Source organism: Ostrea edulis, chromosome 3 (genome assembly GCF_947568905.1).
Source record: "Ostrea edulis chromosome 3, xbOstEdul1.1, whole genome shotgun sequence".
NCBI lineage: Eukaryota > Metazoa > Mollusca > Bivalvia > Ostreida > Ostreidae > Ostrea > Ostrea edulis.
In genome coordinates this window covers 66,363,363-66,379,139 of record NC_079166.1, presented here as the reverse complement: position 1 = coordinate 66,379,139, position 15,777 = coordinate 66,363,363, and the positions used below count along the sequence as shown (strand labels likewise).

Below are 15,777 nucleotides of genomic sequence, written 5' to 3'. Positions count from 1 at the left end.
ATAATTACTTTTTAATGTTTGCAATACTGGGTAAACATTTTCTCCGTCTAGTTTCCAAAGTAATTCATGTAGCAATATTTTGACCTATATTCTGGCATCATTCAATGAGCCTTTTCCAAATTTCCAAAGCCTTATAAGATATTTTTACTCACATCGCGATTCTCATTATTTTCTCAAAACTACTGTCTGAAATATGATTATTGCCCTGAATCGATGTTAAAACAAAATTACTTGTACAAGAAGAAATGAACAAGATATTTTTAGGCTATTTATTATTTGATGAGATTTTAGTTCATACATGCCCAGTCAAGATGAAAACAAATAGAGATCTATATACAGCATAGATCTATGTGATACATCGTAAATAAGGAAGTGGCTAAAAATAACAGTCACTTATCAGAAGTCATTCAAATATTTAAAAAAAACTATCCTTTATCAGAAATCACGCATAAAAAAAAATAATCGCAAATCTTTAAAACTGAAAATAATTGTCCTTTCTTGAGAGTCACTCAAATAACTAACTATCAATTATCAAATGAAGACAATAACCTGAAATTTTTTGCAACACAAAAAGATTAAAAAAACGAAACCAAAAAAAACATAATGGAACTGCAGGTCTTGAATAGTGTTTTAAAATGTACGTCATTGTAAACGTCAGGTATCATACATTTCTTCAAAATCTTTTTTTATGACAGAAACATTGTGCACGAAAAACTTCCATCAAAGCATAGATTCCAATATTGTTAACAATTCCAAGGTAGCTGGCATTGAAAAAGTCACCTTCCATGGTGAAGATTTGTTTGACAGTAGCAGGATGAAATCTGCCGACATTATGACTGAGCTAGGAATATAAATCTCAAATCTCTAGTCTCTCATTTGGAAACATACTCTCGAAATAAGTTATCGCAATTCACCTTTGAATTAGAACGCTTTGGCCGATATAGTATTGCGTTGTGTGACGACACAATTGAATCTGTTTGTAATACAATTGCGAAATGCAACAGAAACTCTCATTGGTCCATATGTATAAGTCCGCCCAAATTCCCTTAAACGGGAGTAGTCAGCATTTGAAAACATGACGGCCAGATGCTAGATGGAAAAAAAAAAAACTTCAAAGGAAGAAAGAGAAAAAGTTGTATTCTTGTGTTGTTATCTCATAAATTTAATATGAAAAAAAATTCATAACATATTTTCCTACTATACTTGTGTCCAAACATACCTTCAAATATTTATTAAAGCCCCATACGACCCAAAAACTCGATCACAACTTTTGATGATTTCGTTCGTAGACGTAGCCATGTTAGGTAGCCAGTCAATTCGAATCCCGGTCCATTTCCATATTGGCACAATAGCGTCTAGATGTGTACTAATAACCCACAAATATTTTAGCTAAATTGTTTAAATAATATACCACCCAAGTCCTATTAAATGATAATTATTCAAATAGCTAAACTCATGCACGACAGTGCGGCTTTCATTAGTCATGAGCGGCCGCGCCGGCCGATCTCCATCTAATGGGCTTATGTTGCATTTTCGTTCATCTAGAGCTTATTTTACCTTTACAAAAACTGGTACAAAAATGTTTTAATTTCTATTAATTATTCGTGTTGATAATAAATGAAGAGCGAATACATAACTTACAACCGATTTTATGAATAGATACCAATAGCAAGAGTTCGAATTGACCGGCTACCTAACATGGCTACGTCAACAAACGAAATCATTTGAAGCTGCGAGTTTTCGGGTGGTGTGTGACTTTAATGAATATTTGAAGGTATGTTTGGACGCAAGTATATAGTAGGAAAATATGTTAAGATTTTTTTATATTGAGTTTATGAGACAGCAACACATTTCAGGCCTCAACCGTCCGCAGCTTTTTGTGACACGTAAATCGAAGGTTTTTATAAGAGGTGGATCTTTTCAAAGAGCTATGTACAGTTCTCCAGCTACACTGAATCCGCTCGAGAAAGTGGGTGGGCTGTAATCGGCCAATGAAAACTCTTGTTGTATTTCATCAAACATGTCATTCAAATTGTTCAATCTTCTCATTCAATTGTGTCGTCACACAACGCAATACTATATCGGGTAAAGCGTTCTAATTCAAAGGTGAATTGCGATAATGATTTGCTACAAGTTAGTATTGAGTACAGATTCCTTATGAAAATATTTCATGAAGTTGATGACGTGTTCAAATTAAAAACATGCAAAGTACCACTAAGAGGGACTAGATCAACAGCATAAAAAGAATTTCCCAACAGTGGGAATGAAAATGATGTTCATAATTTCATAGCTAACATACTCCTGTATTTTAATAGTAGGAAAATGCAACTTCTTCTTGATCACCTTGTAGAATGGCACATTGTGGAAAAGTTGAGCAAACTGTGTTTTTACATCATAAATTCAATGCAATCTCCAAAAGTCTAGCTGACATTTTCAACTTCTACACAAGCTAAAAACTGGTTTCAAACTGAACACATTCATTGAAAACCGTGTACAGCAGTGATGCTGTGATATACTACAACTACAGAGCCACCTGGTGGTAAACTTTAATATTCAGCTTTAGAATATTGTAAACCAACTTTAATTCACAACTGTGAAAAATATCAAAGTCATGATATTGATTTTACATGTAAAGAAACTTTATATCTCACGAATAAAATTCCTAGGCAATAAGTTTCCAATGGGCAATTGAAAAATGAATGTAGCTGAGAATAAAATTTGGCTTAATGTAAGTTATCCAAAACTATCCATTCTACAAACTTTTCAGTACATTGCAATTCTTCAGACTTGGCAATAGAAGACAACATTCAATGATAAACGGAATCTTTGGCATCTAAAAATGACAATACTTCCATCCTTGAAAGAGTTTAAAATTAGTGCACAAGTGGTCATAACATCCTACACAAGACATAAACCCATTACCATGCATACACTCAAATCAATTCTCATTTACAAAGTGAAAATAAACAAGGTTCAAATGAATACCCCCACATGAAATCAACATGTCACATGTTCTGTGTGGATGTAATACATACACTGGTATAGGAGCACGATGTCTATATTTGGTCAAGTTTACAATAAAATAACCATAATATATCACCTTTACAAAACTAATATTCTCTGACTATAAATACAAAATTACCCTGATTTTAACTGTTAGTCCCACTCATAAATACATAACCGTGTGCTATAATTGAGGCAAGTTAATTGGAAAATCTTTGAAATTATGCTTTACATAGAAATACATGCAAAACCTTCTTGCCAGTTGAAGGGTATTATTAAAGTAAATAAACTACAATTTAAAAAAATATATTTCCAATTTAAAAGGAATTTTCGAAATAAAAATTGTCTACCATCGTCAGTGTAGTAATTGGGGAAAAATTCAAACACTCAAAATTTCCTTATGCATGTTATATATAAATTTTATATAATAGAGATATAAATATGCGTATTCATAGTTTAGTAAGCTACTGTAAATACTAAAAACTTCAAATTTCACTAGTGCAATATTAGAGTCAAAAACCAATCTTGCAACTCTTCAGGTGATCCCCAGTCTAGGCCCAGTGTCACTGACCTAGACCCAATAAAAAGGCTAACAAAATATAATATACTCTAGTAAGAATGTTAGACATCATAGTGTGTATATGAGCAATACATGTCATATAAAAACTAGATGCCTTCTGCATTAAAAACATAAACCATGGTTATCACTATAAGACAACAGTACACTTTATACTGTAGGAATGTGAAGACAGTCCAATGAAAGCAGTCAAAAGAAATTAGTAAATATATGTAAATTTGCCTCCGTATAAAGCAATTATCCCACATGTGAATTATTCAACAATGCAGCTACTGCTTGTGTATATTGAAAGTTTGACAAAAGTCAACAGAGAATACATCGAGATCAAAACACAATCATCACCCCAGTGATTGATTCCCACGTATATTTCTAAAATAACTCGTCATATATATTCAAGTAAAATGGTTTAAAATTTTAACAGATAACATTAAAAAAGAGAATCAAGATTTATGCCAATGTCATCTTGAAGACATTGCTATGCAGTTATGCAAAAATGAAATGAGAAATGTGTAAAACATCTTCAAATGGAAGCATAAAAGTCATTCTTGAAGGGAAAAATGCTTGCCAAGTGGTTCATTCCTATTCAAACAAGGTTCCAATTTCAACAGAACTGGGAAAAGAAACCCACAAAGCTAAAAATGGGTATATTCCATGATGTGCCAAAAGCTTTCCCACAAAATTGTGCAAAAAACTTTCAACATCTGTTACCCTACCTGAGAGGAAAAAAAATCAAAATACATTCACAAAAACATTGCATAGTTTAACATAACAACATGCAGTTAAGTTATCTGAAATATTCTTCTGTAACATTTCTATTTATATTTTTGCAGTTAAGGGACTGATAATGAAAGTGCCATTAGATTGCTAAGCAATATGTCATAACAAATGAAACATATTTGTAGAAATACAATGCACAGTGTCACAGAACAAGATATCAAAATAAGCATCATGGTGGAGGAAAGGACTTATCAAATAAAAGAAAGAAAACCAATTGGAAGGAATATAAAAAGGAGGTATTTAAAGGTAATATCCAGAAAAATTCTAAAATGAACAGAGTGGTCAATAGTTTTAAATGTCTACAGTATTTTACAGCACTAAATTCATATATTGAAAGGCTTGACTAGACATAAAAATTTAGTTGCCATGAAGACACCTTTCTTTATACTTTGATTCATAAAATGACCGTTACTTGCATATGTACTTAATTTGACAGTATCTGTTTGCAGCCCAGCTGCAAAGACTACGAAGTTTATGACAAGTCTGTCTTATATCCAGACATCAACAGGAAGAAACATCTCCTTCCCTACAGTGGGTATAATACTGCTTTCATTTTCCATAAAATGCATTGGCAGTAGCACAATATGACCTTGGACTTTCTTCAATTCACTGCGGGCCTGCTCTGGGTCAGTTTCAGCTAGAGTTTTCTCTGTAGTGGTTTGATTCAGCTCAGCAAAACTCAGCACCAAATCAGAAGGGATACAGTTGAACACCTACAAGTGAATATAGAAACAATTTCATTTTTATTTTCGCATTGATTTCTTTTCTGATTGCCATCCATTAGACATTTTTACAACTTTTCCTTTAATTTGCTAATGAATATAAAAAAATGTATAGCACATTCCAAATAAATGGCATATGGTGCTATCTCAGTACCAAGTTTGATAGGAAAAGTCTATTCATACACTGTATTACATAAAATTGTACCAAAAGTGGTTGAATTCTTGGAATAGAAGAATAGACAAACTGAGACCTTTTGGTAAACATTTGTGTTGACAGTCGCTGTTCGAAGGAACACAGTTTTATAGAACGAGTCACAGACAGGATCATCTAGAATCGGATCTCCCACGGGAATCCCCAAATGTTCACTGGATTAATACAAGACCAAATCAACATAAATAGCAAAATAACAAAATGTAATAGAAAGAAAGCAAGTCACCTTTTTACATCGATTATAATTTTTCACTTTACAAATTTAATGAAATATTTTCTGATCAAAATTATGCTACTTTGCAGAAATTTAAGAGAATCTGACGAAAATAAGCCGTACCTGAACAAAGCTTTACGGAGAGATGTAGCAAATTTGCCCACTAAATGAGGATACCCCGCGAACTTGACTTCTGTTTTGTGGATGTCTTGCACCATCACCGCAATCTCACTATCTCTGTCACCAAGGAGACTGCGATCATTGATGTTGGCTGATCCAATGATAACTGTGTCATCATCAGCAATAAGCAGCTTACTATGGACATACACTAATTCTGTCACCTGCAAAGAGATCCCAAAAATAATACTGTACATTCCCGGTATTACATTCCTGTTCGGTTTCATTTTTATGTTACACAGTCAAATCTTGTTTTCTCAAACTCAATAGGGCCAAAAAAACTTCCGAGATATTCGAGAGTTTGACATACTGAGGTTAAAACACACAAGAAAATGTAGTTGGGACTTCCAACTTACATATATGAACCATATCCATGGTATTTGAGATATTAATGTTTGTAATACTGATTGATGTTAAGCAGCATATTCAAAATGAAATCATATAGTGGTAACAATTACATGTAAAATCCAGGTACCCGTCATAATAATAGCAAGATTCATGTATTCAAAATAGATGCATCACATGGAGTTACACCTAAAATTACTTGAAATAACTGCTTTAAACTTGAACTTTTTCTGTTTTAGATATGACCCCCCCAAAAAAAAATTAAGTATAATGTGTTTGTTCAAAAATGTGATTTACTGTAAAAGAATACATGTATATACATACACATGGATAAGTAGTTTCCACAAATGTTTATGTCACTATTTACACAAATAAACAAGTTTCATTTCATAACCTGATATTATGATTATGTACTAGACTAATCTGAATTCTTTAAAATCTATATACATGTACAGTGTACATATATTTCCACTTCAATTTTAACCTTTATACAACCATTATATCCTGTAATTTCACACATCAATTATTTAATGCCAATAAGATTCGGTTGATACAAACTTTTATACAGTCTAAATACAATTGTATAATACATACCAGTTTTCCAGAGAGTTCATCATGATTTCTTAATCCACAGAACACTATATACTTCAAAGGATCCAGCACTGAAATACATTACAGAGGTTATTTTGTCATTTACTTGTGAATTGTGTGTTCCAGTTTCATACTACATTGTTTTCTATTGTTTAAAATCGTAGGTGCTCGGATCATATACTGGAAATAAAGACTACAGAGCTATTGAGGAAATTTAAATTATGATTGTGACATTTTTCTTCACTCTGTGAAATGTTTCTTTTCAGTATACAGTGGGTGAAGTCAATTTTAAAACATTCATGAAATCTTTAACAGCATACCAATATATTACGCAAATAAACTACTGAAAACTAAACACCCACACCACAGAGTGGATAAGTAAATAAATTACTGAAAACTAAACATCCACACCACAGAGTGGATAAGAATGCAACGATCATAGTACGAATTTCTTCAAGAGCTCTATAATTATTTACATTACCCATGATCAGATTGCCTATGGTCAAAATACATGTTATCAATTTTGGTAATTCAAAAATGAATAATATTAAAATTGCACACCTTCCTTTGCCAGCTTCTCCCACAGGGAAAACCCTCCTTTAGAAATGGATGAGTAGGTGTAGTGAGTCACTGTCCTAATTGCATAGCCACCATTTCCCCCAATGTCCCCCTCAAAAGCAGGCAGTAAAGGCATCATCACAAACACCCGGAAATTTTCTCCATTTCTACAAATCATTGTAATTCCTTCTAGTTTTTGAGCATGAAAAATTAGTGAAGATAATAAAAGGTATCAATCACATAAATTCTATAAAAGAATACAAAATTGAGAGTAGGGCAAATATCGACCCTGGAAACACCAGAGGTGGGATCAGATGTCTAGGAGGAGTAAGCATTCCCTGTTGACAGGTCACAGCTGCTTTGAGCATGTACATCAAATTCATAATTCATTTGATAGTTAGGACCAATACCTAGTATATAATTGAAATATTTATATACATGTAATACTGTATGACATATGTGTACATTTACCACTATCAAGTGACTTGGTAACAGAGTGAGTATGAAATAGGTACAAGGTAACAGAGTATGAAGTAAGTACAACGTTGACATCATTTTCTCAAGTCACCAAATTAAAATACAGAGAAACTTGTCAAATCCAGACAGATCTCATACCAGAGAAATCTTCTGATTACACAACATCAGAAAGTTGTAAACGTTTAAAGACTAAAATACAACAGATAAGTTTGACTCATTTTGCAGCACTACATGCATGTCTTTCAGGTGATTTGCAGTCCATCCTTCACTTCCTGAAAGGAACGGTACAGATTTAAGAATTCATACCTGTGTGCTCTGAGGATCCTATTGAACAAGGCATCTCCAATTTTGTTTCTGATCATAGATTTGTCTCCAACTCGTGTTATGAAGAACTGATTCTGTAAAAGTAGTAAAATTCACAATTCAAATATTGCTGACAATTTAAACCTGTCAGAGTCTGTGAAGTGCTTGGTCTTCATCCACTCTGAAACATCACAAACCTAACTATAAAACTGCTGGATGATTTCTATGTACAACAACACACATATCAGAATACCTAGTAATAGTAACATCTATGGGTCCTAATGGTAAGTATCAGCCATAAAAATCTTATACACACATTTCAAGCGTTGCAGGTAGATATTTCAATAAATACAGATGTCAAACTGTGAACTGAATGAGCTTCAGTTTTTGTGATTGAAAGTGATCTTCATTTTTCGTTATGATTTTCCATTTACAAAGTTAAGGCCTGGCTATAAATCTTTTAATTTTTTTTGTTATCTTTGAATTTGATTACAAACGACAACTGAATAACGGTCCTAATACACTGCCAGGTATAAGCTTCTAACATGTTTCCTTTTTGAAGTTGTGACGCTAACATTATTTTCATATTCTTTTAATTTAGTTACCTTGTCCAAATGACCTGGTTTAAGGTCATGACACATTGTCTGTTAACAATTAACTTTTTGATATTCTAATGTCCTTTACAAGGTTTTAGTCTAGACAAATATTTCTAATAGTGACCTTGACCTTGGTTTAGATAAGTAAACATCATCTGTTCATAAACACACCTTGTGCCAAGTACAAACTGTATTTTCATTATAAAGTCGTAGTTTAGATGCAAAGTAAGATGACAGGACAAAAAATGGATAGAACGATAACCGGCATTTTATCAATGCAAAAGCTGTGCTAGTTTCTGACAAGTAGAAGTTAGAAATTGGTTAAAATTTCATAGGTGTATTAATTTGCAAATCATTACTTTGTTCCTGAAAGACATGATGTTTTTCTGTGATTTCATTCAACAACAACAAAAGAGGTTTTCAAATTGAGCTAAAATAGTTAAAAATTTCATCTGCAGCAAAAATAGCAAAATGTATGAAAATACCATTTGTAACTCCACTGCACATGGATACCAAACAGTCTGCTATAAGTAACTCTGGTTGACTGTGTGACTTACCTCGATATAAATGTAATGTTTGGCACTTTCAATACAGTGTAGATAAGCTGACTGTATAGAGGACTCTGTTGTCTTGATGCCACCTGACCAACCACTCAGACTCCGCAGTATCTGATAGAAAATAGAAATCTATTACCAAACATCTTCATAAGAAAACTTTTAAAAAGCACTTCATTTTCATATTTGAATGGGTTTTTACTTCTAGCTTCCTAATTAATAAGTGTATCTTTCCCCATTTGCATTTCATGACTTGAACTTAAAAACAGTAAAGTATGAAAGAAGAACATAATATCTCCGTTTGGAATCACTGACCTGTGTTTTCACTTCATGACACGACCCTGTTATAAATGGTGGGAGAGTGTTGTCTTGTGTGCTTGCCTTGGGTAACAGCAAAGGGTAATCTTTGTTATTCTTACACTTTTCTTGCTGCAATTAAAATTATTAAATACACTAAAGGAATTTAAGAATTCAATTAAGATGCCATGCTTTTCTTACATGAAAAAGAGCACTTTGTTTTTCATATAGATCTATATGAAAAAGATCTAGTATTTTGAAACAAGAGGCCCATGGGCCACATCGCTCACCTGAGTCACTTTGGCCCATATCTGAAGACTTTCCATATATATTTGCATGTAAAACCTTAGTCCCTATTATGGCCCAAACTACCCTTTGCAAACTTGAATCTACACTATGTCAGAAAGCTTTCATGTAAATGTCAACTTCTTTGACCCAATGGTTCTTGAGAAGAAGATTTTTAAAGTTTTTCCCTATATATTTGTATGTAAAACTTTGATCCCCCACTTGTGGCCCCATCCTACCCCCCGGGGGCCATGATTTGAACAAACTTGAATCTTCACTATGTCAGAAAGTTTTCTTGTAAATATCAGCTTTCTGACTCAGTGGTTATTGAGAAAAAGATTTTAACTATATATTTGTATGTAAAACTTTGATCCCCCTTGTGGCCTCATCCTACCCCCAGGGGCCATGATTTGAACAAACTTGAATCTGCACTATGTCAAAAAGTTTTCATGTAAAAATCAGCTTTTCTGGCTCAGTGGTTCTTGAGAAGAAGATATTTTTCCTATATATTTGTATGTAAAACTTTGATCCCATATTGTGGCCCCATCCAACCCCCGGAGCCCATGATTTGAACAAACTTGAATCTGCATTATGTCAGAAAGCTTTCATGTAAATCTCAGATTTTCTGGCTTAGTGGTTCTTGAGAAGAAGATTTTTAAAGTTTTTCCCTATATATTTGTATGTAAAACTTTGATCCCCCCTTGTGGCCCCATCCTGCCCCCAGGGGCCATGATTTGAACAAACTTGAATCTGCACTATGTCAGAAAGTTTTCATGTAAAAATCAGCTTTTCTGGCTCAGTGGTTCTTGAGAAGAAGATTTTTAAAGATTTTTCCTATATATTTGTATGTAAAACTTTGATCCCCTATTGTGGCCCCATCCAACCCCAGGGACCCATGATTTGAACAAACTTGAATCTGCATTATGTCAGGAAGCTTTCATGTAAATCTCAGATTTTCTGGCTTAGTGGTTCTTGAGAAGAAGATTTTTAAAGTTTTTCCCTATATATTTGTATGTAAAACTTTGATCCCCCCTTGTGGCCCCATCCTACCACCGGGGGCCATGATTTGAACAAACTTGAATCTGCAATATGTCAGGAAGCTTTCAGGTAAATTTCAGCTCTTCTGGCCCAGTGGTTCTTGAGAAGAAGATTTTTAAATGACCCCACCCTATTTTTGCATTTTTGTGATTTTCTCCCCTTTGAAAGGGACATGGCCCTTCATTTGAACAAACTTGAAAGCCCTTCACCCAAGGATGCTTTTGGCCAAGTTAGGTTGAAATTGGCCCAGTGGTTCTGGAGAAGAAGTCGAAAATGTGATCAGTTTACAGACAGACGGACAGACAGACAGACGGACGCCGGACAAAATGTGATCAGAATAGCTCACTTGAACCTTCGGTTCAGGTGAGCTAAAAAGCAAAGGCATCTAGTATTCCAATGATTTCTATACATGTACCTTTGTAATATTCCATCGACCAATGAAATGTCTTGATACATCCCTTGCTGCCTTCCCATAAACTACTGCTCCAATATCATGCCATGGCATCCTTGGTGTGGTGTATCGGTCGATAAAATCTAAAACATGTGATAAACCTCAAGAATTAGCAGCGAATCGTTATAATCAATACCTACTTTTCCATGTTATCGCAATTCACCTTTGAATTAGAACACTTTGGCTGATATAGTTTTGTGTTGTGTGACGACACAATTGAATCTGTTTGTAATACAATTGCGAAATGCAACAGAAACTCTCATTGGTCCATATGTGTAAGTCCGCCCAAATTCCCTTATACGGAGTAGTAGGCATTAGAAAACATGACGGCCAGATGGAAACAAACTTCAAAGAAAGAAAGAGAAAAAGTTGTATTCTTGTGTTGTTGTCTCATAAATTTAATATCAAAAAATTCCTAACATATTTTCCTACTATACTTGTGTCCAAACATACCTTCAAATATTTATTAAAGCCCCATATGACCCAAAAACTCACAGCTTTTGATGATTTCGTTCGTTGACGTAGCCATGTTAGGTAGCCAGTCAATTTGAATCCCGGTTCATATCCATACTGGCAAAATAGCGTCTTGATGTGAACTAATACCCCCACAAATATTTTAGCTAAATATTTCCAATAAGATATCATCCTAGTTCCATTAATGATAATTATTCAAATAGCTAAACTCACAGCAATGCGGCTTTCATTAGTCTGGGTCAGTCTCCATCTCTGCCACACAAGCGTTAAGGACCATAATAAAGAGCTTATTTTACCTTTACAAAAACTATATTTTTTAATTTTTATTAATTATTCATGTTGATGATAAATGAAGAGCGAATACATAACTTACAACCATTTTTATGAATAAATACCAATAGCAACAGAGTTCGAATTGAACAGCTACCTAACATGGCTACGTCAACAAACGAAATCATTTGAAGCTGCCAGTTTTCGGGTCGTGTGTGGCTTTAATGAATATTTGAAGGTATGTTTGGACACAAGTATAGTAGGAAAATATGTTAAGATTTTTTTATATTGAATTCATGAGACAGCAACACAAGAATACACCGATAACTTGATATCAAGCCTCAACCTAGTCTGAAATATCCGACATTTTCCTGGCTTTTTTATGATTTTGATATTTATTGTGCCACGGTAAACATCAAAATTATAAAAAAACGTCAGATATTTCGGACTAGCCTCAACCATGCGCAGCTTTTTGTGCCCCGTAAATCGAAGGTTTTTATAAGAGCTGGATCTGTAGCTCTGTTCCGTCACAATATTTTTTCAGAAAGCTACAGTTCTCCAGGTAGTAATTTTCTAATCCGTCCATTTTATCTGATCACCGGTCACCTGAATCAGCTCGAGAAAGTGGGCGGGCTGTAATCGGCCAATGAAAACTCTTGTTGTATTACATCAAACATGTCATTCAAACTGTTCGATCGTCTCATTCAATTTTGTCATATCACACAACGCAATACTATATCGGGTAAAGCGTTCTAATTCAAAGGTGAATTGTGATAAATCTTTTCCCAAAAATCAAATTCACTTCTTTTAATGGAATATTCATTTTCATCAATCTGTATCAATTGGGTACATCGTCCTCTGATTATTTTTAGAATCAGAAGGACAAAAAAGTAATGCATTAGATCAAAGTTTCCCCACAGATTTCCTGGCAGTATATTTGTAAAAAATCAGTGTCTCATCCAAACTTCAGATATCTGATATGTGTCATGCAGGAAGAGGGGTCATTTTGAAAATCATTTCAAATAATCTAAGTGACAGCACATAAAATAAGTAAACAAACAGGTCTTCCACAGAATCTGTGACAGAAGAACCTTTGTGCTCTTCTAAAGATTAAACACACAATTTCCATCTGATATTCCTTTCTTGTTAAATGTTAGCAAAGTTACACAGGTTCTCTACCAGCACTTACCTTCAAATGGAGCATTCAGATCCACATAGTCCTTGTAGATGTTGTTACAGTAGTCTTTGCCGATCCACAGTTTGGACGACCCCTTCAGCCCCAGTTCATCTATAGCTATCTCACTCTTGGTTCTCTGCATTACACCAGGCTTTTCAAGGCTGCAAACAAATTATACTATTCTAATCAAAACTCTGTGTTATCAAGAGTTGTAGATTTAAATAGTGTTCAAAGGAAGATGCCCCCCCCCCCCCCCCACCCCCCAACAAATCAGCTGTAAAACAGTGACTGTATCCAGTGTGTAAGATAGATAGAGACCGATGCTGGAAATGTGATGCATGTTTCAGTGCACAAAAATTAAAAAATTCATATAACTGCATTATATATTTTTGCCAACACTTCACTGAACCAGTGAAAAACTATCCAACCTGAGGACATAGAAGGGAGCTAACCCTGTTTAAAAGTCGCACGAAAATTAAAGAAAATTGTAAATTGATGATGCAACAACATAAATTCTTTCTCAAAGACATTACATGAACATTATATCATGTTGAAACACTTGTTTGAAAACAGAACTGTACCACCTTTGTACAGTAAAACACAATTATAACAAAGTCCTGGGGATGAATAACATATATTCCTTATAAACATTAGTTTATTACATCCACAAAATTCATAATGATTTTTAAAAACTACAGCAAATGAAAATCACTCCCCTGTAAGCATGAATTCATTATAACAGTGTTTGATGTAACCAAGTTTTATTGTATCATGTATAACTCACATAAATTCATTATAAGAGTGTTTGCTATAACCGAGCTTTACTGTGTCGTGTATAACTCACATGAATTCATTATAAGAGTGTTTGCTGAAACCGAGTTTTACTGTATCATGTATAACTCACATGAATTCATTAAAAGAGTGTTTGCTGAAACCGAGTTTTACTGTGTCGTGTATAACTCACATGAATTCATTAGAAGAATGTTTGATGTAACCAAGTTTTACCGTATCGTGTATAACTCACATGAAGTCATTACGAGAGTGTTTGCTGTATCCGAGTTTTACTGTATCATGTATAACTCACCTGAATTCATTATAAATGTGTTTGCTGTAACCGAGTTTTACTGTATTGTGTGTAACTCACATGAAGTCATTATAAGAGCGTCTGCTGAATCTGAGTTTTACTGTATCGTGTATAACTCACATGAATTCATTATAAGAGTGTTTGATGTAACCAAGTTTTACTGTATCATATATAACTCACATGAATTCATTATAAGAGTGTTTGCTGTAACCGAGTTTTACTGTATCATATATAACTCACATGAATTCATTATAAGAGTGTTTGAAGTAACCGAGTTTTACTGTATCATGTATAACTCACATGAATTCATTATAAGAGTGTTTGCTGTAACCGAGTTTTACTGTATCGTGAATAACTCACATGAATTCATTATAAGAGTGTTTGCTGTATCTGAGTTTTACTGTATCGTGTATAACTCACATGAATTCATTATAAGAGTGTTTGATCAAACTGAGTTTTACTGTATCATCTATAACTCAACTGAATTCATTATAAGAGTGTTTGCTGTATCCGAGTTTTACTGTATCGTGTATAACTCACATGAATTCATTATAAGAGTGTTTGATGTAACAGAGTTTTACTGTATCGTGTAAAACTCACCTGTCCTGCAAATCAGCTGTACTGTCTCTGTTAGATCTCTCCAAATGAAACTGAAACAGCCAAAATGTTTGATAAAATACAAAATGCTAGATATACCTGTGTACACAGCCCATAATATCAGATGAATACATCCTTGTAGGCATACATATACACATGCAGGCCAAATATACATACTGTAAACAAACCTTTCTGCAGGTGCAAGAAATATTTGAGATTTGTGACCTTTGCTCAATATTTGTAGCTGTGAACCATTGCTGCTATTCACAGTTTCCATTCAATGATATAATGAACTATAATTGTTGTATACAAATTCTTCACTGCTGATTAGTGAATAAAAGTCATTGCAAATAATAGTTAATAGTAGATCAATGAGCAGGTGCTTGGTACACAGTATATGGAAAGACTTTCTACTATTCAAACACAATTTCAATTTCTAAAAGTCCAGTCAAAACTTTTAATTTGTCACATACTGGACTACATTAAAAATAATAGCAGCTAGCCTAGCTGCTTGGCAAGAAATAAAAGTCTGTTGAATGAATGTATGAATTAATGCTAGCCTAGATGTGCACAAAACTTTGTATCCCTATCTAGCACTTAACAGTCACTACAATCTTAAACACAGTCCAGATGTTAACCATGTTGTTGCATAACCTGTATCTGCACTTACCAGTTTACTTATTTTGGGTGTCACTGGCCTCTTCTCTCTGGGAAAGGGCACTCGTTCCTGTTGTTGTTGCTTCACAGCCGACTGGAATTTCTGAACATTCAGCACCATTTTCCACCGGTTTAATGCAGTTGGTGAGTGTGGTCCAATATCCTCCGTTTGTTCCGCTGTGTTGATATTGACATTATTGTTTCGTTCATGTCCATGACTTAGAGATCGACGTAACTTCCTCGCAGCCCAACTCTCTCTCTTTGTTCCCTTGGCTTGGTCAGAATTTTCTTGAGCTGACTCTATATGAGTATCTTTGGCAACTGGATTGTGGACTATTTGAC

General features: G+C 34.2%; 1 protein-coding gene across 5 annotated transcripts in view; it reads right to left on the bottom strand.

Annotated features, from left to right (window-relative positions):
* Positions 1-254: 254 nt before the first annotated feature.
* Positions 255-15,777, bottom strand: part of LOC125675498 (phospholipase D1-like) — a 77,045-nt gene continuing 61,522 nt past the window's right edge. For 4 of the 5 annotated variants that reach the window (XM_048913222.2, XM_048913223.2, XM_048913224.2 and 1 more), the window contains 12 exons: positions 15,449-15,777; positions 14,782-14,831; positions 13,110-13,258; positions 11,141-11,259; positions 9,421-9,534; positions 9,109-9,219; positions 7,959-8,050; positions 7,179-7,342; positions 6,621-6,688; positions 5,628-5,845; positions 5,331-5,445; positions 255-5,070 (listed from right to left, as the gene is read on the bottom strand). The exon at positions 15,449-15,777 is cut by the window's right edge and continues 787 nt beyond it. In XM_048913222.2, the coding sequence (XP_048769179.1) occupies positions 4,846-5,070; positions 5,331-5,445; positions 5,628-5,845; positions 6,621-6,688; positions 7,179-7,342; positions 7,959-8,050; positions 9,109-9,219; positions 9,421-9,534; positions 11,141-11,259; positions 13,110-13,258; positions 14,782-14,831; positions 15,449-15,777 (1,754 nt within the window). In that variant the 3' untranslated portion in view covers positions 255-4,845. The other variant, XM_048913226.2, reaches the window with a different exon arrangement.